This window comes from Muntiacus reevesi, chromosome 1 (genome assembly GCF_963930625.1).
Source record: "Muntiacus reevesi chromosome 1, mMunRee1.1, whole genome shotgun sequence".
In the NCBI taxonomy this organism is placed as follows: domain Eukaryota; kingdom Metazoa; phylum Chordata; class Mammalia; order Artiodactyla; family Cervidae; genus Muntiacus; species Muntiacus reevesi.
This window is the reverse complement of record NC_089249.1, coordinates 51,328,983-51,353,884: the sequence shown is the minus strand read 5'-3', so window position 1 is coordinate 51,353,884 and position 24,902 is coordinate 51,328,983. Positions and strand designations below refer to the sequence as shown.

The 24,902-nt window shown below is 46.5% G+C and overlaps 1 protein-coding gene across 3 annotated transcripts; it reads left to right on the top strand.

Moving 5' to 3' along the window:
• The first annotated feature begins 362 nt into the window (after positions 1-362).
• On the top strand, positions 363-24,848 carry RAD52 (RAD52 homolog, DNA repair protein). Of its 3 annotated transcripts, none has more exons than XM_065943020.1 (13): positions 363-539; positions 14,235-14,332; positions 15,329-15,430; positions 15,782-15,875; positions 16,018-16,085; positions 17,180-17,260; positions 18,096-18,214; positions 18,908-18,983; positions 22,127-22,323; positions 22,469-22,614; positions 23,367-23,456; positions 23,788-24,003; positions 24,429-24,848. In XM_065943020.1, exons 2-13 carry the CDS (start codon positions 14,252-14,254, stop codon positions 24,488-24,490), a joined length of 1,332 nt encoding a protein of 443 aa, XP_065799092.1. In that variant the 5' UTR covers positions 363-539; positions 14,235-14,251; the 3' UTR covers positions 24,491-24,848. The 3 variants fall into 3 exon arrangements, with proteins under 3 accessions (XP_065799092.1, XP_065799108.1, XP_065799101.1); XM_065943029.1 differs by lacking the exon at positions 363-539 and adding an exon at positions 557-607; XM_065943036.1 differs by lacking the exon at positions 17,180-17,260 and having other exon boundaries at positions 368-539.
• Positions 24,849-24,902: the final 54 nt, after the last annotated feature.

Genomic DNA, 24,902 nt, shown 5'->3' with positions numbered 1-24,902 from the left:
TCTTTCTATGCCCCGCAGTGGTCCGGCGCGAGTTCAGTTGGACCTACTCCTTTCCCACGGTCCTCCACTCAGCCATCCTAAGCAGGGTGGGGTTCGGGCCACCCCGCCCCGGGGCGTTGTCGCTCAGACCTTCTCCCCATGGTCCTCTGCGTGCCCTTCAGGCCTCCTCGTCCGTTGCGGTGTTTCCGAAACCTTCTTCCCAGGATCCTCTGCGCGGCCGTTCAAGCGCCCTGCTGCGTATTGAGGCCGTCACCGCTGGCGCGATTTCTTCCAGACCTTCTTCCCAAGATCCTCTGCGGGTCGTGCCTAGTGCCCTTCCGCGCGTTCAGACCGCATCCGCTGGTGTGGTCTCGCCCAGACCTTTTTTCCAGAGTCCTCTTGGCGGCCGTGCCTAGTGCCCGTCCGCACGTTCAGGTCCCCTCCGCCCGCGCGTTCTTGCCCAGACCTTCTTCCCAGGGTTCTCCAGGCGGCCGTATCCCAGGGAGTTTCTGTGCGTTCAGTCTGGACAGAACTCGGTCCGGCCTGCGCGGCTGAGGCGCGTAAGTGGAGTCGCCGTCGGGTGGGAGTTCGCGTTGCTGGTCCCGGCTTAGCAGTTCCGCGCCCAGCGGTGTGTGATGTGCCGTGAGGGCCTCGGGCCGTGCGAGCGGGCGGGCGGCCGGGGCCGGGGTCGCGGGCTCAGTGATGCTCGGGGCGGGGACCGAGGGCTGATACGCCCACTGGCGCCAGGCGGGAAAGGCGTTGGTGTTTCGGCGTAGTTTGACCGGTCAGCGCGTCAGCTCTTGTGGCGCTTTCAAACAAACGAGCCGGAATCCACACACGGTGGAATCCCTCAGTCTGAAGACACCGGCTGCGTGGCTTCGGCGCCTTCTCCGGGCCGGGCAGCGCCGCAGTCGCCGCTAGTGTGGAGCGTGAGGGGCACCCGGAGCCCCGCGAGCTCGTTAGCTGACGCGGCTCACCTGGTCCGGCGGGGTCGGCGCTCCTCGGTCCACGGCCGCTGGGCGGCGTTTCGTCGAGGGGGGAGCCTTGCTTTCTTTATCCGTTAACTGATGGGCTTTGGGTTTTTGCGCTTTCTGGTCTCCGAGTCCGTTTAAGGTCTGTTCCTCCCGGGGACTCACAGACCGAGGCACAAACTTCTGAAATCTAAATTCTCCCCCAGCCTGGAGCTCTGGGTCCGGGTCAGGTGTTTCGGCGGCATCGGGTCTGGTTTTTTCGGAAAGGTTTGTACAGTTTTCTTTTCTCAGTATAGCACTCCTGGACCCTTGGCTTGGTGGTCACGGGCCGGAGCAGCGTTCGTGTGCGGGGCTCGCTGGAGACGCCGCCAGGCCGTCTGTCCAGTGATGCTCACCGGGTGGGCTGGACACGAGCGGACGGATGATGTAGAGTCGGGGTTCGGGGGGCGGGGCTCATCTCCGAGCAGACCTAGCGCGCCTTCGGTGTTTGTGGGTTCACGGACCGGCCCCCGAACAGAACCAGCACTCAGGGCGCCTGGCCGGTGTGCGGGGTGACCCTCGCGCTGTCCCTGCCGAAGTCTGGCGGACCGCCCCTCTGCCTGCTTATTTCAGACTGTAAACCAGCGGCCTCGTTGTCCTTCAGTGCCACAGTTTAAGCTTTTTATTCGTGATTCCACTGTTTCTTTAGCCCATTTCTAAAAAATTGATTCAAAGATTCTTTAAGTTCTGTAATTCTTTACAATTTTCCAGCTTCGCTCACACGAGATCGTGGGCATAAGGTTGTGTTAACAACCCTCTTTTTCCCACTACCCCTGCCTTGCCCCTCCCTCCTTCGCTCCCGCACTGGTACCACCACTGAGTTCACTAGTGAGTCTGCTTCTCTTTTGTTGACTAGTGTGTTGTGTTGTTTCAGTTCCACCTGTGAGTGACATCACATGGTGTTTGTCGTTCTCTCTCTGACGGACATAGTATAACGCCCTCCCAAGTCCATCCCTGTCTAGAAGGTCCTCCAAGCTTGTTGGTGCAGGAAGGCAGGCTTCTTTCTGATGAGCTTTGTTCAGGTGTGAGTTAGGTGCTGTCAGCTGTGAGTTCAGTGTTAAGGAATCAGCAGTGTCTTACTTAAATAGGGTGCCTTTAATAGAAACATGAAGAGCAAGGCTTTGTACTGACTGGTTGATGGAAATGAAGCAACCGGAGGCTGGAGGGAACCTAACCCAGTGTTTCTGCAGGAGCAGTGGCTGGGTCTTGAATCAGTCAGTGCTCAGGGTACCTGTAGAACAGACCACCACCAACAGTGAGAGCGGACCATGTGACCAGTTTAATTACTCAGAAAGCTTTGTGGGGATATTTATTCCATTTCTGTGACTTCTAACATTTTTCCACCCAAGATATTCATTTTTAGTAAAGTCCTGGCAGTTTTGAAGTGGAAAAGAGCTAAAAATAAAGCTACCATTCTCTTTATTCTACAGGTTGGGTAGGGACTATGCTAAGTCCTAGAGATCCAGTCAGTAGTTAGTATACGGCCCCTGTGTTCTCAGCGGTGGAATGGGTTATAGTGTTACCTGTGCCGTGTGCTCAGTCGTGTCTGACTCTGTGGCCCACCAGGCCGTCTGTCCATGGGATTCTTCAGGCAAGAATACTGGAGTGGGGTGCTATTTCCTCCTCCAGGGAATTTTGCTAACCTAGGGATCGAACCCATGTGTCTTGCATCTCCTGCATTTGCAAGCCAGTTCTTTATTGCTGGGCTACCTGGGAAACCCATGTGCTGTGATGTCTGTCTAAATGCTATGGGAATTTAGGATTAATTCTGTTTAGAGTGTAGTGAGGTGTGTCAGGTTTCAAGGAGGAGAGGACATTTTGAGATCTTTTTTCCTCTTACTTAAATAATGCTTTTTATACTCTTGCTAAATTTAAAAAAGTTTTACAAACATGTGAGCAGCATGTACGTAAATGAAAATAAAGAATTTTGGTTTCTAGTCTTGGTGGTCTTGATCCTCATAGTCAGCACTTAACTGATCACTGAGCTTGGTCAGCTCAGCCTCAGTGACGCACATACAGAGTCCATACTTGTCATCTGTGGCTGTCACTTTGGTCGCCTCTGTGGTTTCCTCTGCCGACTGTTGTAGACTCCAACTGTGCTCTCCTGCAGTTATCCACTGCTGACAAGGAATATTTCCAGGCGAAAATATTGTATCATTCTCAACTTAAAATTTCCACTGCTCTCCCATGTTTATAAACTAAAGTTTTAAGCTTTTAAAGGTGGCTTATTCATGATAATGTTATCGGAAGGGTGTGTGTGATGGGAGGTCCATCTGCTCACCACTCAAAAGCCAATAAACAGGCCAGGTTGGGGGAAAGAAAAGTTTGCTTTGTTTCAGATGCCAGCAACTGAGGGGGAGTGTGGTGGACATCTGTCCAAAGACTGACTCTGCACCCCCCGCCCCCACAAGCAGGGGATGAGAGCTTTTATAGCTAGAGCTGTGGGGGGGGGGGGGGGCTGCATGCAGAAACAGCACAGTCATCTCTAAGTCATCTTCATATTGGTCATCACTGGTCTTCCTAGCATCATCTTGGTTGTTTTGTGTACAGTTAATCTTCAGTTCTGGGGTGCACGTGTTCCCATTTCTTTGCAGTCAGTTCTCAGAATTGTGGCAGCTCAAGTCCTTGGTTCAGTCTGGTCATCAAGAAGTTAACTTCTCCGCGTGGTGTTTTAGTATCTGTAAGACAGCTCACAGGATATGGCTCAGAGTATTACCTATAGTCCTTGAGAAAAAACTAAAGGTCCTTGACTATGCTTCATGACTACATCATTATTTAGTCTCCTTCGACTGTTTTCCTTTGTTTCCACGTTTTTTACTTTTCTGATTAAACTTATTATTTGAAATTTTCCACAGACAAAAAGCAAGCAGAGGACATGGGTGGGGGGCAAGGACCATATGGTCCTGCTCCATTTCAATTCCACGCCCCCCCCCCCCCCCCCCCCCCCCCGCCTTAAGCATTAAACTTAAAGCCAGCAGTCCTACACATCATGAGTAGTTATATCCTGGGACAACATTTGGTTCAGTCCCTCAGTTGTGTCCGACTCTTTGCTACCCCATGGACTGCAGCATGCCAGGCTTCCCTGTCCATCACCAACTCCCGGAGTTTACTCAGACTCATGTCCATTGAGTCCGTGATGCCATCCATCCATTTCACCCTCTGTTGTCCCCTTCTCCTCCAGCCTTCAATCTTTCCCAGCATCAGGATCTTTTCAAATGAGGTAGTTCTTCACATCAGGTGGACAAAGTATTGGAGTTTCAGCTTCAGCATCAATCCTTCCAATGAATATTGAGGATTGATTTCCTTTAGGATGGACTGGTTGGATCTCCTTTCAGTCCAAGGGACTCTCAAGAGTCTTCTCCAACACCACAGTTCAAAAGCATCAATTCTTCGGCGCTCAGCTTTCTTTATAATCCAACTCTCACATACATGACTACTGGAAAAACCATAGCTTTGACTAGACAGATCTTTGTTGGCAAAGTAATGTCTCTGCTTTTTAATATGCTGTCTAGGTTGGTCATAACTTTTCTTCCAAGGAGCAAGCGTCTTTTAACTTCATGGCTGCAGTCACCATCTGCAGTGATTTTGTGACAACATTACTGGACAGTTTTTCTATCCCAAGCATTAGTTCAAAAGTATCATTAGAAACAAAGCAGTTACTTTCCATTGGGTGTCTCTGTTACCAAAATCAGATCAATATTCCAGGAGAACTTTGCTTTTTTAACAGAGGGGAAGAAAAAGAAAGTTAGTCTTGTATCAGTTTACTGTTAATAGCAAAATTTATATACCTAATTAAATTTAGTCTAATCTTAATCTTGACAACATAAATTTTTTTCAAAAAAAATTTTTAATAAACCTTTTATCATTTTCTGGATTTGAATAAATTACTCCTATATTTCCCCCATCCAGAAACAGATGTAGGACAAAATTATTATCATCTTTGTTTTCAATAAAAATTATTTTTGTATACCTTTTTTTGCCAACAACACGTCTTACTTGTTTTTACATACTGAAATGCTTTCCTTATTATTTTTACATATTACAATTTTTAACCCTAGAAACTGTAACAAAACCAAGAAACAAGTGATTGAAATGTTATACCAGCATTTTCTGATTGGCAAACTTAAGAACATACTTCATAATCTCAAAAAACATACACTTTTAATAGCATAATTTTTTAAAATAGTACATGTATGTTTAATAAACCCAAGCATCTTTAGTTTTCCTCTTGCTTTTATAAGAAGACAAAAGTAGGTAAATTTAGAGTTGTTTGATTTGTGAGCGCTTATACTTTTTTAAACCTATTATGTAGAGCTTCTTTAAAAATTAACCTCAGCAGTATCATCCAAAGACAAAAACAAATACTGAGACATGGAAATATCCAGAGATCTCATTGTTTTATCTTTTTACCTTTTATGAATTAGGCATTGCAATTAATCTTACCAGTTTATGGATAATAGAATAGCCAAGTTTACATACTCAATTTTAAAGAGTTTTTTCCCTTTTTTTTTTCTTAGCTTTAAATTTTACAATTAATCCAAGGCTGGAGTTCCAAGCAACATGGATTATGTTTGTATTTTAGGGACGTGGTAAGTGTTAACTTCAAATTTTCACCTAGGCTTACTTTTGTTTCCTCAGGGTCTGAAAAAAGCATTTTATCAAGCTAGCTTTTCCTAACTGTATATGTAAAAAAAAACCTGGCTTTTACTGAATTTTAAGAGTTCCATTTTAACCAATCTTCTCTGGAGTCTAAAGAAGACTGTTGCCATACATGGTCCAAAAATAATCATCTTTCTTTAGTCATAATTTTCCAGCTAAAATTTTTCTTAATGAATTGAACCTGAATTTCCATTTCACACAAGGCAACAAGAATACCAGTCACACAGATGGAATACACACTCACACACCGACTGACAGATCTGTCAAAAACCCTCTTTGAGGGTGACCAGTACGGAGTCGCAAACAAATACTTCCCCAGAACAAACTGTACTCAGTGGTAGTCGGACATCAGAACCAATTGTCAAGAATGCCCAAGTAGCACTGTGCGTGTTAGTTACACAAGTAACCAGCTGTCTATAAACAGGCCAGGTTTGGTGGAAAGTTTGCTTTATTTCAGATGCCGACAACTGGGGTGGGTGGGGGAGGACATCTGTCTGAAGGCCATCCCCCCTCCCCCGGCACACAAGTAGTGGGTGAGAGCTTTTATAGACAGAGTTGTGGGGCGGCCTCCATGTAGAAACAGCACAGTCGGCTCTGACAGTCGTCTTCAGTTGGTCATCAGTGGTCTGACGAGCATCATCTTGATTGTTTTAGGTACAGTTCCAGGATCCATTTGTTCCCATTTCTTGGCGTTCTCATGATGTACTCTGCATATAAGTTAAATAATCAGGGTGACAATATACAGCCTTGATGTACTCCTTTTCCTATTTGGAACAAAGGTCCATCTAGTCAAGGCTATGGTTTTTCCAGTGGTCGTGTATGGATGTGAGAGTTGGACTATAAAGAAAGCTGAGTGCAGAAGAGTTGACGCTTTTGAATTGTGGTGTTGGAGAAGACTCTCGAGAGTCCCTTGGATTGCAAGGAGATCCAACCAGTCCATACTAAAGGAAATCAGTCCTGGGTGTTCATTGGAAGGACTTGATGTTGAAGCTGAAACCCCAATATTTTGCCCACCTGATGTGAAGAGCTGACTCATTTGAAAAGACCCTGATGCTGGGAAAGATTGAAGGTAGGAGGAGAAGGGGATGACAGAGGATGAGATGGTTAGATGGCATCACCGACTCAATGGACATGAGTTTTGGTAATCTCTGGGAGTAGGTAATGGACAGGGAGGCCTAGCGTGCTGTGGTTCATGGGGTCGCAAAGAGTCGGACACGACTGAGCGATTGAACTGAACTTGGTGTTCAGTTCCTGGAATTGTGGCAGCTCATGTCCTGGGTACAGTCTGGTCATCATATAGTTAACTTCTCCACCTGATGTTTTAGTATTTATAAGACAGCTCATAGGATATGCCTCAGAATAGTATCTATAACCCTTGAAAAAGAGCTAAAGGTCTTTGATTATGTTTAATGACCACATTATTATTTAGTCTCCTTTGACTGTTTCCTTTGTTTCCTCATTTTTCACTTTTCTGATTAAACTTAGTCTTTGACCAAAGTTTTCCACAGACAAAAGTCAGGCAGAGGACATAGTGGGGGGCAAGGACCATAGGGTTCTGCTCTGTTTCAGTAATGTCCTGTCTTGTTTTTAATAAAGATGAGAAGAAGTCAGACAAAAGAGCGTGCTCAGTCACTCAGTTGTATCCGACTCTTTGTGACTCCATGCACAAAGCCTCCTGCGAGGCTTCTCTGTCCATGGGATTTCCCAGGCAAGAACACTGGAGTGGGTTGTCATTTCCTTCTCCAGGGGATCTTTCCGACCCAGGGATCAAAGCTGTGTCTCCTGCATTGGTAGGTGGATTCTTCACCACTGAGCCACTTGGGAAGCCCAGACAAAAGAGAAAACCATCCTTATGTGGCATGTCTCCTTCCCACCTTCCTTCCTCCCTCCACCATTAATTGGAAGTGCTTTTAGGTGATAAGGAAATAGATAAGAATAAAAGCATTTGGGGAAGTCTTAGTTCGGTTCAGTTGCTCTCTAGTGTCCGACTCTTTGCAACCCCATGGACTGCAGCTTGCGAGGCTTCCCTGTCCGTCACCAACTCCCAGAGCTTGCTCAAACTCATGTCCATCAAGTCAGTGATGCCATCCAACCATCTCATCCTCTGTCATCCCCTTCTCTTCCTGCTTGCCTATCAGTTCTTCGTATCAGGTGGCCAAAGTATTGGAGTTTCAGCTTCAGCATCAGTCCTTCCAGTGAATACTCAGGACTGATTTCCTTTAGGATTGACTGATTTGCTCTCCTTGCAGTCCAAGGGACCCTCAAGGGTCTTCTCCAGCACCACAGTTCAAAAGCATCAAATTCTTAAGCACTTAGCTTTCTTTATAGTCCAGCTCTCACATCCATACATGACTACTGGAAAAACCATAGCTTTGGCTAGATGAACCTTTGTTGGTAAAGTAATGTCTCTGCTTTTTAATATGCTGTCTAGGTGTTTTTTAATTTCATGGCTGCAGTCACCATCTGCAGTGATGTTGGAGCCCAAGAAAATAAAGTCTGTCACTGTTTCCATTGTTGCCCCATCTATTTGGCATGAAGTGATGGGATCAGATGCCATGATCTTTGTTTTTTGAATGTTGAGTTTTTTTAAAAAATATAATAGCTTTATTGATGTATGTTTTAAATACCATACAATTCACCCACTTTAAGTGTATAATTCAATAGCTTGTATACTTGCACAGTTGTGGAACTATCACCATCATTGATTTTAGAACATTTTCATCACCCTGAAAAGTAACCCTGTATCCAGTAGGAGTTACTCCCCATTTGCTCTGTTGCATCTCCTGCCCCAGCTTCTGGCAGCACTGATACATTTTCTGTAGTGGTTTAGTTGCTAAGTTATATCTGACTCTTGCGACCCCCAGGTACTGTAGCTCAAAAGGCTCCTCTGTCCATAGAATGTTTTCAGGCAAGAATACTGGAGTAGGTTGCCATTTCCTTCTCCAAGGAATGTTGAGTTTTAAGCCAGCTTTTTCACTCTCCTCTTTCATCTTCATCCAGAGGCTCTTTAGTTCCTCTTCACTTTCTGCCATTAGAGTAGTATCATCTCCATATCTGAGGTTGTTGATATTTGTTCCAGGAATCTTGATTCCAGCTTGTGAGTCATCCAGCCCGGCATTTCGCATGATGTTCTCTGCATATAAGTTAAATAAGCAGGGTGACAATATACAGCCTTGACATACTCCTTTCCCAAATTTGGAACCAGTCCATTATTCCATGTCCAGTTCTAACTGTTGCTTCTTGACCTGCATACAGGTTTCTCAGGAGGCAGGTAAGGTGGTCAGATATTTCCCATCTCTTGAAGAATTTTCCACAGTTTGTTGTGATCCACAAAGTAAAGGCTTTAGCATAGTCAATGAAGCAGAAGTAGATGTTTTTCTGGAATTCCCTTGCTTCTTATGTGATCCAGTAGATATTGACAATTTGATTTCTGGTTCCTCTGCATTTTTTAAATCCAGCTTGTACATGTGGAAGTTCTCGGTTCATGTATTGTTGAAGCCTAGCTTGGAGAATTTTGAGCATTACCTTGCTAACTTGTGAAATGAGTGCAGTTGTGCAGTAGTTTGAAGATTCTTTGGCATTGCCTTTCTTTGGGATTGGAATAGAAACTGACCTTTCCTAGTCCTGTGGCCACTGCCAAGTTTTCCACATTTGTTGGCATATTGAGTGCCGCACTTTCACAGAATCATCTTTTAGGATTTGAAATAGCTCAGCTGGAATTCTATCACCTCTACTAGCTTTGTTCATAGTGATGCTTCCTAAAGCCCACTTGACTTTGCACACCAGGATGTCTGGCTGTGGGTGAGTGATCACACCATTGTGGCTATCTGGTTCATTAAGACATTTTTTTGTACAGTTCTGTGTATTCTTGCCACCTCTTCTTATTCTCTTCTGCTTCTATGAGATCCTTGCAGTTTCTGTCCTTTATTGTGCCCTTCTTTGCATGAAATGTTCTCTTGGAATCTCCAATTTTCTTGAAGATATTTCTAGTCTTTTCCGTTGTACTGTTTTCCTCTATTTCTTTGCTTTGTTCACTTAAGAAGGCTTTCTTACCTCTCCTTGCTGTTCTCTGGAACTCTGCATTCAGATGGCTATATCTTTCTTTTTCTCCCTTGTCTTTCACTTCTCTTCTCTTCTGAGCTATTTGTAAGGCCTCCTCAGACAACCACTTTACCTTCTTGCATTTCTTTTTCTTTGGGATGGTTTTGGTCAATTTTGTCTACCAAATTGAATCCCTTGAATCTTTTGTCACCTCCACTGTAAATCATAAGGGATTTGATTTAGGTCATACCTGAATGGCATGGTGGTTTCCCTACTTTCTTTATGTCTGAATTTTGCAATAAGGAGCTGATCGTCTGAGCCACAGTCAGCTCCATGTCTTGTTTTTGTTGACTGTATAGAGTTTCTTCATCTTTGGCTATAAAGAATATAATCTGATTTCACTATTGACTATCTGTTCATGTCCATGTGTAGAGTTATCTCTTGTTGTTGGAAAAGGGTGTTTGCTATGACCAGTGTGTTCTCTTGACACAACTCTGTTAATCTTTGCCCTGCTTCATTTTGTTCTCTAAGGCCAAACTTGCCTGTTACTCCAGTATCTCTTGACTTCCTACTTTTGCATTCCAGTCCCCAATGATGAAAAGGGCATCTTTTTTTGGTGTTAGTTCTAGAAGGTCTTGTAGGTCTTCATCAGTTCAGTTCAGTTGCTCAGTCGTGTCCGACTCTTTGCGACCCCATGAATTGCAGCACGCCAGGTCTCCCTGTCCATCACCAGCTCCCGAAGTTTACTCAAACTCATGCCCATCGAGTTGGTGATGCCATCCAGCCATCTCATCCTATGTCGTCCCCTTCTCCTGCCCCCAATCCCTTCCGGCATCAGGGTCTTTTCCAATGAGTCAACTCTTCGCATGAGGTGGCCAAAGTACTGGAGTTTCAGCTTCAGCGTCAGTCCTTCCAATGAACACTCAGGACTGATCTCCTTTAGAATGGACTGGTTGGATCTCCTTGCAGCCCAAGAGACTCTCAAGAGTCTTCTCCAAGACCACAGTTTAAAAGCATCAATTTTTCGGCACTCAGCTTTCTTCACTAGAACTGTTCAATTTCAGTTTCTTTGGCATTAGTGGTTGGGGCATAGACTTGGATTACTGTGATGTTGAGTGGTTTTGCCTTGGAAACAAACCAAAATCATTCTGTCATTTTTGAGATTGCACTCAAGTACTGCATTTGACTATGGTTGACAATGAGTGATATTCCATTTCTTCTAAGGAATTCTTGCTGATGGTCATCAAATTAAATTCTCCCATTCTTGTCCATCTTAGTTAACTGATTCCTAAAATGTCGATGTTCACTCTTGCCATCTCCTTTGACCACATCCAATTTACCTTCATTCAGGGACCTAACATTCCACGTTCCTGTGCAGTATTGTTCTCTACAGCATCAGACTTTACTTTCATCACCAGGCATATCCACAAGTGGGTGTCCTTTCCATTTTGGCTCAACATCTTCATTCTTTCTGAAGTTTTGTCTTCGCTTACCCAGTAGCATATTGGACACTACTGACTTGGGAAGCTCATATTTCAGTTTTGTATCTTTTTGCCATTTCATAGTGTTCATGGGGTTCTCAAGGCAAAAATAATGGAGTGGTTTGCCATTCCCTTCTACGGACCACATTTTGTCAGAACTCTCCACCATGACCCAACATTATGCCTGCTTTCATGCTAAAATGTCAAAGTGAAGTAGTGATAGAGACTGTATAACCTGTCAAACCCAACATATTTACTTCCTGACTCTTTATGGAAAAAGTTTGCTGACCCCTGTTTTTTAAAATTTTAAGTAATACATGTATGTATTTGATAGAAAATAATAGCAAATGAAGCAACAGACAAAGGATTAATCTCAAAAATATACAAGCAACACCTGCAGCTCAATTCCAGAAAAATAAATGACCCAGTCAAAAAATGGGCCAAAGAACTAAACAGACATTTCTCCAAAGAAGAAATACAGATTGATAACAAACACATGAAAAGATGCTCAACATCACTCGTTATCAGAAAAATGCAAATCAAAACTACAGTGAGGTACCATTACACTCCAGTCAGGATGGCTGCTATCCAAAAGTCTACAAGCAATAAATGCTGGAGAGGGTGTGGAGAAAAGGGAACCCTCTTTACCACTTCTGGGCATACACACTGAGGAAACCAGATCTGAAAGAGACACGTGCACCCCAATGTTCATCACAGCACTGTTTATAATAGCCAGGACATGGAAGCAACCTAGATGCCCATCAGCAGACGAATGGATAAGGAAGCTGTGGTACATATACACCATGGAATATTACTCAGCCGTTAAAAAGAATTCATTTGAATCAGTTCTAATGAGATGGATGAAACTGGAGCCCATTATACAGAGTGAAGTAAGCCAGAAAGATAAAGAACATTACAGCATACTAACACATATATATGGAATTTAGAAAGATGGTAATGATAACCCTATATGCAAAACAGGAAAAGAGACACAGATGTACAGAACAGACTTTTGGACTCTGTGGGAGAAGGCGAGGGTGGGATGTTTCGAGAGAACAGCATAGAAACATGTATATTATCTATAGTGAAACAGATCACCAGCCCAGGTTGGATGCATGAGACAAGTGCTCGGGCCTGGTGGGCTGGGAAGACCCAGAGGAATCGGGTGGAGAGGGAGGTGGGAGGGGGGATCGGGATGGGGAATACATGTAACTCCATGGCTGATTCATGTCAATGTATGACAAAACCCACTGCAATGTTGTGAAGTAATTAGCCTCCAACTAATAAAAATAAATGAAAAATAAATAAATAAAAAGACGAGCCTTGATGCACTGTTGTTCACACTGGCACCACTCCTCAGGGACGTTTCATTCTTTTAACTGTCTTTTTTGGCATTTACAGTTACATTCTAATAATATTGTCACTGCACTATTTTTTGATTTAATAATTTTAGACACTAATTATTGACTAGTATAGGCCACTCGTTACTTTTTAGTGCAAGATTATAAATAAATTTACCATTTCTTAGCTGAAAGGTAACGTTTTATTATTTAAATAGTTTTCTGCATTTTCATAATTACATAAAGAAATTAACAACCACTCAGCAATAGTTAGCGTTTATTTAATACTTCATCTGTGCCAGGCACTCTTCTAACGCAGGTTTTAAAACTGACATGTAGTGGATTTACAGTGTTAATGACTGCTGTGCTGCAGAGTCATGCACTGACACATATACAGGCATTTAAAAAATGTTCTCTTTCATTATGGTTTATCATAGGATTTTGAATATAGTTCCCTGTGCTGTGCAGTAGGACCTTGTTGCTATCCAGTCTGTTTGGAGAATCTTACATCTGCTAACCCCAGCCTCCTACTCCCCCCCACCCCCTCGGCAACTACCAGTCAGGTCTCTGTGCTCCTGATTCAGTTTCAGAGATAGGTTCATTTGTGTCATATGTTAGGTTCCACATGTGAGTGATACCATATGGTATTTATCTTTCTCTTTCTGACTGACTTCATTTGGTATGATCATCTCTAGTTGCACTGATGCAGTTTTATGCAGTTTCACAGTCTTTACAGAACCCCTAGGAAGTGTAGGTACTATTGTTACCTCCATCTTCCAGATGATGAAATGTCATTGGAGAGCTTATGTGATACTTCTCTTGGTCAAGACCTCATGGGTGATGGAGCCAGAAGTCAGCATTAGGAATGTGAGCTCTTAAACACTCTGCTGTAATGCCATGTGTGGAATCATGTGCTACTTGATGGCCACAGATTTTGGTTTTATAGGTAATCTGAGGACTTATATGCAGAGATTCACGCGCAGGTCGGCTGAGGCCCCGCGTGGAATCTGCTGGGTGTGCGGCAGGCGCAGGGCCTCAGGGAGCAGCTGACTCTCCTGAGGCGAGTCTGTGCACTACCAGCCTGCACACTGGCGTGGTCTCAGTCTAACACACTGGCTCTCAGACTGGAGCTGGTGGCAGAATCGCTGGGTGGGCTTGGATCTCGTCTCTGGCTTCTGATTCAGTCGGTCTGGAGTGGGGCCTGAGCACGGTCCCAGGAGATAGCGAAGCTGCGGGGACCGTGGGGGCTCAGTGCTGTGTCCTTTCTGAACACGGGGTCTTCTGTGCCACGCGACTCTCCCATGGCATCATGTCTCCATGACAGTTCAGCTGCTGTGGCGTGTGTTTCCTCTTTGACCCCAGAGAGGTCAAGGTCATGATGCTCATACAGTAGGTGATCATAAGCTGGTTATTGGCTCTTCCCTGGCATGCTTCTGTAGTTTCGACTTTTTCTATTACAAACACTGTAATTATAACATATAACACATTCTTACTGTAAAAATCACCTTTAGTAGCAGCACCACGCTGGAAGAACTCAGCAGAAAGGTAGACTAGGCCCTGAAGGATTCAGAGGCCTATTTGGTGACAGCCAGGCACTGAGGAGCTGTGCCCCTGACCTGTGTTTAAGGTCCGTGGAGAAAGTGACTTCATCTGATTGTAGCGGAGACTTGCCTTTCACCATTAGCATCCTTTGAAATCTCTGTTTTGCTCTTCTGTTTATTTAGAGTCCACCTGCATCAGCATGTCCGGGCCTGAGGAAGCAGTCCTTGGAGGCCGTGGCAGCCAGCCTACTGGGGGCAGCCCCGTGCTATGCTTTGGTCAGGTGAGTGTGTCCCCCTCTTCCCTGGAAGGGATGAGGGTAAGTGGAAACCAAGACAGTCTGGGGAAGCAGTGAGTAAGCGCCATCATGTATGTAAGCTGCTGTTTTCATCTAGAGACATTATTTGGGCGTTTCTGTTGAGCTCTCAGCGTGTATGGGAGCTTTATCAGTGCTGGGGGCTACATTTAGATATAAACTGTTTTTGGATAGGTTGCATTTTCATACGCTTTTAACATTCCAAGTGGAACAGACTCTATGTGAAAAGTCTCAGTGTTTCCTGTCACTCCTGTCCACATGACACTTGGATCTCTCTTTTTGGAGGCAGCCAAAGTTTCTGGGGTTTATGGAGATACTCTGTGCTTATAAGGGAGATTCTTGCTTTGTCCACCCACATTCTATCTGTCTTACCAGAGATCTGTGTGTATTTGTTCCACTTTAATAGGGCCAGGGGAAAACTACCAAGGGAACGAAAATCTGATCAAACAGTGGTGCAGTTCTCCGTGTGCAGGATGGGAAGTGGCTGAATTGGAGGACACGTGGAAGCAAGACTTCCTGTCCTGTTTTCTCCTCTTCCACGTCTACGTAAATGTCACGAGAGACTCTTGAGACAAGAAGTCTTAGTTTCCTAGTTTTGGCTGGAGAGAGCTGTGATAACACACTGGTCACATCTAAGGCAGTGGTTCTCACATTGTGGTCCAGTGACCCCTGGGGTCCACAGGACCTTCCAGAGCCTGTGAAATCAAAGTTATTTTCATAATACTACCAAAGTACTCTGCCTTTTTCACTCTCATTCTTTCATGAGTGAGGGTGGAATTTTCCAGAGACTGCATAGCATGTGCCGATGTCATTGCTCTGGTAGTTACTGGAATGTGTTCCTTTGAAGTTTTAATTCCTTGTATCGATAGACAACCCACATGAACAACAGCTCATAGGATCCTCAGTACATCTGAGCGTAGGGATGGCAGAAATGTCGGTTCAGTTTCCCCTTTCTGGTTCCAGTACCAGTACACAGTGGAAGAACACCAGGCCATCCAGAACGCCCTGAGGCAGAGGCTGGGCCCAGAGTACATCAGTAGCCGCATGGCTGGAGGAGGCCAGAAGGTAGGCGAGTTTACTGCCTGAAAAGTGGGGGCCCATGATGCTGACTGTTGGACGAACTTGCCGGCTCCCTCTCTGGTCCTCGTGGATTCAGTGGGTCTTTCATTCACTATCACTTCTCATCTCTGGAAAGGGATGGGATCCATCCTTCATTGTCCTCTGAAGTGGCCGAGCCACAGCCTTGAGACTCTAGTCTCAGACCCTAGTTCTCTGAGGTAAGTTCACTGGGAATTTCCCTGGAGTGTGTAGGGTGATTTTGACAAAAGAGCTGGTAAGGAATAAGTAAATTCTGATCCACAGTTAGGTATGGCGAGGAATTTTAACAAGGTGCTTTTTCTTCTTCATTTTTTCCAGGTGTGTTACATTGAGGGTCACAGGGTCATTAATCTGGCCAATGAGATGTTCGGCTACAATGGCTGGGCGCACTCCATCACCCAGCAGAACGTGGGTGAGTGTGCGTCCCCTCCTGGCATCGGCCAGCTTCCAGCCGGATGGCCGCGGGTGCGGGCCTGGTGGGCGTGCTGTCTCTGGCAGGAGGAATGGGTGAGGCGGGGTCAGCACGCCCTCACCTGGCTTCTTTCCCACCCTAGATTTTGTTGACCTTAACAATGGCAAGTTCTACGTGGGCGTCTGTGCGTTTGTGCGAGTCCAGCTGAAGGTGAGGGCGATGGGGGAGACGTGCGGGGGGAGAGTGAGCGCGTGCGGAGGCTCTGGGCCAGAGCAGGCTGTGCATTCACTCGGCCTTACTCAGGCGCCCGAGAAAATTTCGAGGAGCTCGTTCTGCACATTTTTAAGTGACTAAGAATTTTCACCATATAGACAAATACTTGCAAGGGTGCATTTTTTGGCATATTGTAAAATTCTACGTTCTAAAATAAATATGCTACATGTTTTTAAAATGTACCAATGGATTCTAAATATTAATACCATAGATTACATGCTGTCATCTATTTTAAAAAATATGTATACAAGCTACTTTTCTTTTGAGCAAGTTACTCTAGTCATTAGAAATTTTATGTTGCTTCTTCTTGAACACATAATTCCATTCCGTTTCCCCACTGGCTTTTTTTTTTTAAATAATGCAAAGTGATGCTGTTTTTTTGACTGCGTTGGGTCTTCATTGCTTTGCAAGGGCTTTTCTCTGGTTGCAGTGAGCGGGGGCTACTCTTGGTTACAGTACTTGGGCTTCTCACTGCAGTGGCTTCTCTTGTTGTGGAGCACAGGCTCAGCAGTTATGGCTGTGGGCTCTAGAGCTCAGGCTCAGTTGTGGCGAACAGGGTTAGTTGCTCCATGGCATGTGGGATCTTCCTGGACCAGGGATCAAACCCGTGTCCCCTACATTGGCAGGCGGATTCTTATCTACCGTGCCACCAGGGAAGTCCCCTACTGGCTTATATTATATGATTGAGAATCTTTTATTAGTAACTGTTATGCTTTTCTGCCTGTGTCCGTCTGTGTATGTGTAAAAATTTGGAGGGGGGAGTAAATTTCCAGTGACTTTAAGGCTGTCTATTAAGACATTTCTTTCGGATTGAGATACTGTTAATATTACAGGTGTTATTAACACACAATAGAGTCAATTGTGTTTATTTTGAAGAGACAGCAAAACTGCATCAAAATATAAAATTTTATGGAAAACGCATTTCTTAATAAGATGGATGAAGCTTTTTTCTATTGTTAATATATGTATAGTTAATATTACTTATTCCTAAACATCTACCATTAATTTTGTTCTGACTTATTTTTGTAAAGAGTACTGAAAACCTTGGGCTTCCCGGGTGGTGCAGTGGTAAAGAAACCCGCCTACCAATGCAGGAGACGCAAGAGACACAGGTTCGATCCCTGGGTCGGGAGGATCCCCTGGAGAAGGAAATGGCAACCCACTCCAGTATCCTTGCCTGGGAAGTCCCACCGACAGAGGAGCCTGGTGGTCTATGGTTGGACATGTTGCAAAGAGTTGGACATGACTGAGCACACACACACACAGATTGAAATCCTTATTCACATACACTGGGACTGGAAAGAGTTTCATTTTAGTGTTATTCATTGACTGCTTCTGAGTTATATTTCAGAATCACAGTGTTATCATCAGAAATTATATTCAGCTCTTTGTCAGGCCTACCTTTGCTTTTTGGTGGAAGCCGAGAAGCAGATTCCACCTGACTTGTGAGAGGATTTGCTATCCAGTCATTAGAATCAGTTAAATATAATATTTCAAATGGTATCCCAAAGGTTTTTTTCTTTAACTTTCTCATATTGGAGTGTAGTTGACCAGTAATGTTGTCAGTTTCAGGTGCGCAGCAGACGGGACTCAGTTATACGTGCATCCATTCTTCCTCCAGTTGTTCTCCTGTTTGGGTTGTTACAGGGTACTGAGCTGAGTTCCCCGTGCTGTACAGTACCTCTCTGTTGATTAAATACAGCAGTGTGTATATGTCCATCCCCAACTCTGATTATCCCTCCCCCACAAGGTTTTTCTGCTGTGCGGTAGTGCATCTTAGTAAGACTTGGGCTGGGTTAGACTTGTGCCTCTTTATGTGGAGGAAGAGAGGGGAGAGCGCAGATCCAGTCCAGGAGGCGGCCCTGGAGGGCTGTCCTGTCTGAGCATGGCTGCCTGGAGAGGAAGAGAGCCGTGAGGGTGGGGCCTGACCGCCTTTTCTGCCCCCAGGATGGCTCGTATCATGAAGACGTGGGCTACGGTGTCAGCGAGGGCCTCAAGTCAAAAGCCTTGTCCTTGGAAAAAGCCAGGAAGGAGGCAGTAACAGATGGGCTGAAGCGGGCGCTGAGGTAGGCAGGCACCATTCATTTCAGAGCTGTCCCCAGCCCCGCCCCACCCTTAGCCCCAGGCAGCCTGTTTCCCTGTCTTGCCCTGCTGTCTTTCCCTGCTGCGCCTTTACTCCGAGGCCCTCTTTGGGGAATACATGGTAGGATCCTGTTCTGTGCGGGACTTTGCCTCCCCTCCCCTCCCCGCCACAGGTTGCTTCCTCCTTGTGGCGCACCTATGTGGTTCTTTGTTATGTGCATGTAACATAGTTAACTTAGTTACACAGAGCAGGGTTTTAACCTTTTTGGGGATTAAAGATGCCTTTGAGAATTGAATTACCAGAAAAAAATACAGGTAAAACTTGCTTTAAAAATTCGCAGTGCCACAGCCTGTAGGTGATCCTAGCCTCCCAGTACAGAAGTCTAGTCGTGAAGGTTGTGCCGCCGAGCACATGTGCTCACGCACTGGGGGTCGCAGCCGTCCCTGGGAAGGGATCTCGGCCCTGGAGCTTGTGTTCCGCGGCAGGAAGGACCAGTGGGCTTTGTGAGTGGCTGACTCGTGCCCTGTGCTCTGGGGCAGGGACCTATGACTGTCCCGCTCACTATTGTCTTCTCAGAACATCATCGAGAAGCAGCCTGAACAGAGGCTGTAGCCCTGCTCTCTGGTGTGTACACGTAACTGTTCTCAACCCGGTTCCACTCTTGTCTTACCCTTAGAAGTTTTGGGAACGCACTTGGAAACTGTATTCTGGACAAAGACTATCTGAGGTCACTGAACAAGTTTCCATGCCAGGTATGTTGGAAGTGGGGATGGTGACTCTGCTGCCCTTGTGTCTGAGTACGTGGTGACGGAAAGGGACGTGAAGACACGGCCAGCTCTGGAGAGGGTCGGGAATGTGCACTTCCACCGTCTTTGAACATAAGACCTAGCAGGGACCAGTGGGCTCGTTTACAGCCGAGGACGATGAGGCCCAGAGTCCAAGGTGCAGAGGAGTGTGCTTGGCAGAGGTCCGAGATGGGAGCACAGGGCCCTCTCAGCCCACTGCCACTTCTCACAGGCCTCTAGAGCCTCAGCGGCCCAGCCTTCTGCTCTTCCGCAGCTGTCTGTCTGGAAGGGCTGGATTCCCGCTTGTGTAGGTGTGTACCACGTGATCTGTGCGCTTGCCTTCGGAGAGTGGGGTCTGGAGCCCAGCATGAGCTGGGCCGGTCGGGCGCAGGAATGCCCCTGATGCTGCCGTGTGGCTGTGGGTCTTTGGGCCCCTGCAGGGCCACCACCCGCCCGGCAGCCTCCCTCTGCTGCCCCTGAGGGGCATTCTTGTGCTGCCCCTCACAGAGGTGTGTGTCAATTGGCAGAACTTCAACTGTTTCTTTCCTTTTTTAAAATCTTTTTAATGTCTCATTGAACTCAGTTTGCTATTAATAATAATGTTTAGGATGTCTGCATCTGTATTCATGAGGGATATTGTAGTTTTGTTTTGTAATCATAGTAAGAAACAAATAGGAGCTTCCTGGTGGAGTAGTGGTACGAATCCACCGCATAAGCAGGTTTGATCCCTGGGTTGGGAAGATCCCTGGAGAAATGAAGGGCAACCCACTCCACTTCTGCCCTGTGCCAGGCCGCGGCTGGGGGCGAATGGCATGAACATCCCACCTGCTTGCTGTAACTTTCAGTTTCACGTTGGCCTGAGTGCCGGCAGGTCTCAGCTGGTCACTGGAGCTCTTACAGGGGGATTCTAGCCTGTTTACTGTTACCTTGGTGTCTCCGTGAGGGAGGGCGTGGAGCTTCCTAGTCAGCCGTTTTGTTGACATGACTATTTTTTCACTTTTTTTAAAATGAAGTATAACATATACACGAAAAGCTGCGAAAGTCATAATGGCACAGCCTGGTGAATTTTTGTAAGTGAACATAGCTGTTTACACCTCAGATTAGGGAAACAGGACATAGCCAGCTCTCTAGAACTTTTTTGCTCCCCCACTCCATTCACTCTTTTCTCTCTTTTTTTAAACCTTTGGCCATGCTGTAGCTTCGTTGCTGTGCTCAGCACTTCTCCAGTTGCAGTGAGCGGGGGACCCCCGTGGTTTTTGTGCACAGGCTTCTCACTGTGGTGGCTTCTCTTGTGGAGCACAGGCTCAGTAGTTGTGGCGCTCAGGCTTACTTGCTCCATGGGGTGTCTTTCCGGACCAGGGATTGAACCCGTGTCCCCTGTATTGCAAGAGTTCATAGTTTAACTACTGAACCACCAGGGAAGTCTGACTTTTTTTTTTTTTTAAAGTAATGTGTTTTGTTTTGTTTTTTTTAAGTCTTTTAGTTAGGTTTATTCCTGCTTTTAAACTATATAAATGGAAGTGTTTGGTTTGCACTTTATAAAACGTGTTGTTAAAAAGTACAACACAGATATGTAGACAATGGACACGTGATAAAATGTTCAGCTGGATGAATTCTGAGGCAGACACCGCCGTAGCCAGCACCTGCATCAGGTCGAGCATCCCCGCTTCCCGCAGTCTCCGGGTTTGCCACCCCCTCCCTTGTCACTGCTGAGGAAACCACGTGCAACACAGGCTAGTTCTGATTGTCCTTTACTTTTTGGACTCACATTATGAACTGTTTTGTGTCTGGCTTTCATTCCACCTGTGTGATTCATTTGTGTTGAATGTAGTGGCGTTTTATGTGACACAAGTCTACGGTTGGTTTTACCATTCTGACTCAATAGACGCTGGAGATCTTCGTAGCTTTTGGTTGTTGAACAGGGCTGCCGTTAGCATTCTTAAGCATGCTTCGGTGCACACACACCCATTTACTGTGGAAATTATTATCGAAGCTCAGAGGGTCCAGCATATGCTTGGTTTTAGTAGGTTCTACTTCCAGTTGTCCAGTACGGCACATAGCAGTATGTGAGTTCCAATTATTCTGTATATTCAATATACAGATTTAGCTAATATACAATATTTAGCTTTATCACTCTTAAAATTTTTTTCAGTGCTCATTTTCAGGTTTTTTTTGTGGTGGTAAAATAAACATAAAATTTACCTTCTCAGACGTTTTAAGGGTGCAGTTCAGTTGTACAAGCCACATTCCTAACGTGGGGTACTCACCACTACCATCTTTGTCTGTAACTCTGCTGTTATAAAACAACTCGTACCCACTGTCCAGTGACCCCAGCTCCCTCTCCACACAGCCCGGCACCACCGTCTGCCTCGTCTCTGTTGCTCGCTACCCTCGGTGCCTCTTGTCAGTGGGGTCATCTGTTTGTTCCTGGCCTGTTTCACTGAGCGTATCCTCCTCAAGGTTCCTGGCATGAGCTCATTTGCCCTTGAGTTTCCTTTTTGGCAGCACCATGCGGCGTGTGGGGCTCAGTTCCCTGACCAGGGATTGAAACCAGGCCTTTGGCATGAAAGCCTGGAGTTGTAACCACTAGGTCACCAGGGAACTCCCTGCAGAAGCTCATTTCTTTCTGACTGACTGACTTCCCTGTGTAGATAAGAAATTTCACAGTGTAATGTTCATTTTCAGGTTATCTTTACTAAAATGTAGTCATCTCCACCCAATACTCTGTTCTTCTGTGAGCCTCACATTACAGAGTGAGGCTTCGCTTGTGGAGCACAGGCTCTGGGTTTCTGTACTCTGATGATGCACGATCATTTCCATAGAAAAGTGTGTCAGGCCCAGTTGCCAAGGAAAGATTGAAGTTAGATTTTACAGAGTATTTTGCCCTAAATAAAAACTTCAGTGTGATTCCTTCATATGAAAACCCCGTTAACACAGAATGGCTCAGGTGGGAAATGGAGCTGTTTTACTCCACACAGAGTTGGTTACTTGCACTTGTGGATCCTTTGTCTCAGCTTCTCAGGACCTTGAAGACAAAGGCAGAGAAATGCGGAATGCCTTCAACCAAGGGGCAGGAGCAACTGAAGGAAATTATTCTCTCTCCTTATTAGCCGCCTCTTGAAGTGGATTTAACTAATGCAAAGAGACAAGATTTTGAACCATCTGTTGAACAAGCCAGATACAGCAGCTGCCAGCAGAATGTGACTCTGGAACCCCCTAAAGCCCGGGAGGTGACCTCACCGTGCAGACTGAGCCACTCAGTTGGCCCCCACGGTGTGACTCAGGGAGACAAGGAGAGCAGCTCCCGGTACGGCCACCTGCCCTCACCTCTGCTCCTCCCTCCACTTGCACCTTCTGAGCAGCACCTGGGGCCGTGAACCCCCTTGGGAACTGTGTGCTGTTGACCAGGTAACTCGGAACTCCCCCAACACCCCACTGGTCTCCTGCTGCAGAAGCCTGGCCCCCGGCACCATGGAGAGCGAAGCCACGCTCCAGCGGAAGCTCCGGCAGAAGCAGCTGCAGCAGCAGTTCCGGGAACAGATGGAGAGACAGCAGCAGGCTGCCACCTCTGCCCTGTCTGCCGGAACGAAGGACCAGGGTGAGAGGCTGGGGGCACCTCTGCCTGGAGCGGCAGGTTCGGTCCAGACCAGGGCCCAGCACACATGGGGCCAGGGCTTCAGAGTGCCGGGTCCTGCCCTGCGTTTCCCCGTGGGTGAAGACAGTGGTCCTCGGGGGAAGGAAACAGCCCCTGACGTCACCAAGAGCTGGACCGCTCCGGTGCCAGAGCTTCTTCGGGCTTCAGTTACTCTGGCCACATGGACATGAGCTCTTTGACTGTAAGGCAGGAAGTTGGGTGTGCAGGTGATGGGGCTTCTGGCAGTTCTTTCTTCATGAACTTGTGTTTATTTCAGATTCATTGGGAGTAGTAGATACAGATTGTTTTGAAGTCTTTTCCAGAGACTAGAAACAAAGACAAAACGGATTTTTCCCAGCTTCTCCTTAAAAATTACTAAGATTCTGATGACTTGGTTCCTGTTTAGTTCTTTAAAACTCCCCTCAGCACTGGCCATCCGAAATTAATGAAAGGAAAGTCAACAATGGATTGTGCTGGGGCTGTTCTTAGAATTATTATTCTGGGTCTCTAGCTTCCAACCCAGACTTTTTCAGTTTTTTCTCGTTTGATGAGAAGAACATGGTGTTTTCAGCTCTAGTTTATACAGATGAGTAGGTGGGACTGGGTCATAGGGCCCCGAGCTTGATGGTGGCTGTGCGGGGGGGTAGCCGGGCACCCCTGAGGCTGCCCAGCCCCCCGATGACGATGGGAGCTCAGCCTGTCCCCTCTCTCTGCAGCGCAGCCGCCACCGGAGCCTCCTGCCAAGCCCAGCCTCCCCAGGACCCACTCACCTTCGGAGCCATTCACCCAGAGAGACCTGCTCCCAGGTAGGCGGAGCTAGAGGACCTACCTAAGGCCTAGTCAGTAAACAGGTCAGGGGCCTGTGAGTCCCTGGCTGTCACGCACACATCTCAAAAGAGGCACAGGGGTCTTCACTTCTGTCGGTTCTGTACCACGGGGATGCGAGCGGCCCGATGCTGGGTTGAGTGCTAGCGCGTGTGCAGCTCCTCTGCTGCACCGTGGAGGCCTGGTGTACTTCCACAGGACGGACGGGCAGAGAAACTCAGATCCCGTCACGGGGCCCTCACGATACAGAACTTCTCATGACCTCTTTTCTCTCGTTTGTGTTACGCTTTCCCGTGACCGCCATCCTTGCAGACAGTCTTGAAATGTGGGACATGGCTATGGATGCAGAGGACAGCGGGCTCAAGCCCTTGTTGAAACCAGAACCACTGCAGACCCCTACCATCTCGGTCCTGAAGAACCACATGGAGACCCAGAATCGGATTCCACAAAGCCTCTGCCACCAGACTCCACAGGCACAGTCTGGACCCTGGCACCTCCAAACTTCCAGCCTTAACCAACACGCCAGAGGTAGCCGAGTGTTCTAGGAGCAAACACCAAAGGGAACCTGGGTGTGGGTGACTGATTCAGTGAATCTTAAAAGCAGGATGACATTCCATTTTAAGATGTCCGGTGGACTCCTGTCAAGAGGGGCAGCAGTGTAAGAACATGGAGGGGACAACTGGTTTAAGAGCCACAAGCTCCCCTGGGGTAACTCTTCAGCTATATTTAACAGCTGTGGTTAAAACACAGGCCCATCTTGATTTCTCCTGCAACTTGGTCTCATGTTAATGGAGGGATCTGTCCTCATAGAACAATTCTCATTCTTGGGCTTTTGTGGTTAAAAGTAGGTAAACTAGGACTGTTAGCTAATGACTTCTGGATTGTATCAGTTCTTATTTACTCCTGATTTTAAAGTCACCGCAGTGATGTTTGAACAGTTTCCTCTTCCACAGGGAACTGTGATTCCTCTAGGAAGAATCAGGACGTGAAGAGGAGGAAACTGGATCCACCTTAACCAGGGCTCAGGTCACCTCCTGAACTCGGTCCTGACGGGACTTCATTTTGGTCCTGAAATGACTGCTCCTGCCTGAGGAGTGCGCTCCGCTTCAGGGCTCTGCCTGCTTCATCCTGAACTCTGCCGGAGGACTTGGCACCTGCTCACATCAAGTCGGGCAGTTGGGAAGCTCTGCAGAGACTCAGTGCCTTTTCTTGGGCTCCTTACTCTTTCTTTATTCCTAAGCTATTATGTTAATGAAGACAGAAATCACCTCGGCCTGTGGTAAATCCCTGAGTGACCTCTGACCTCTTGCTGTGGGGCCTCCCGTTTTCTAATGCTGCCATGCAGGATTGCAGTCTTCATCACTATCGTTCATCAGCTAATCATGAAACAACTTCCCTTTTCTCCTAAGACCAAAGAAAAGGCATTT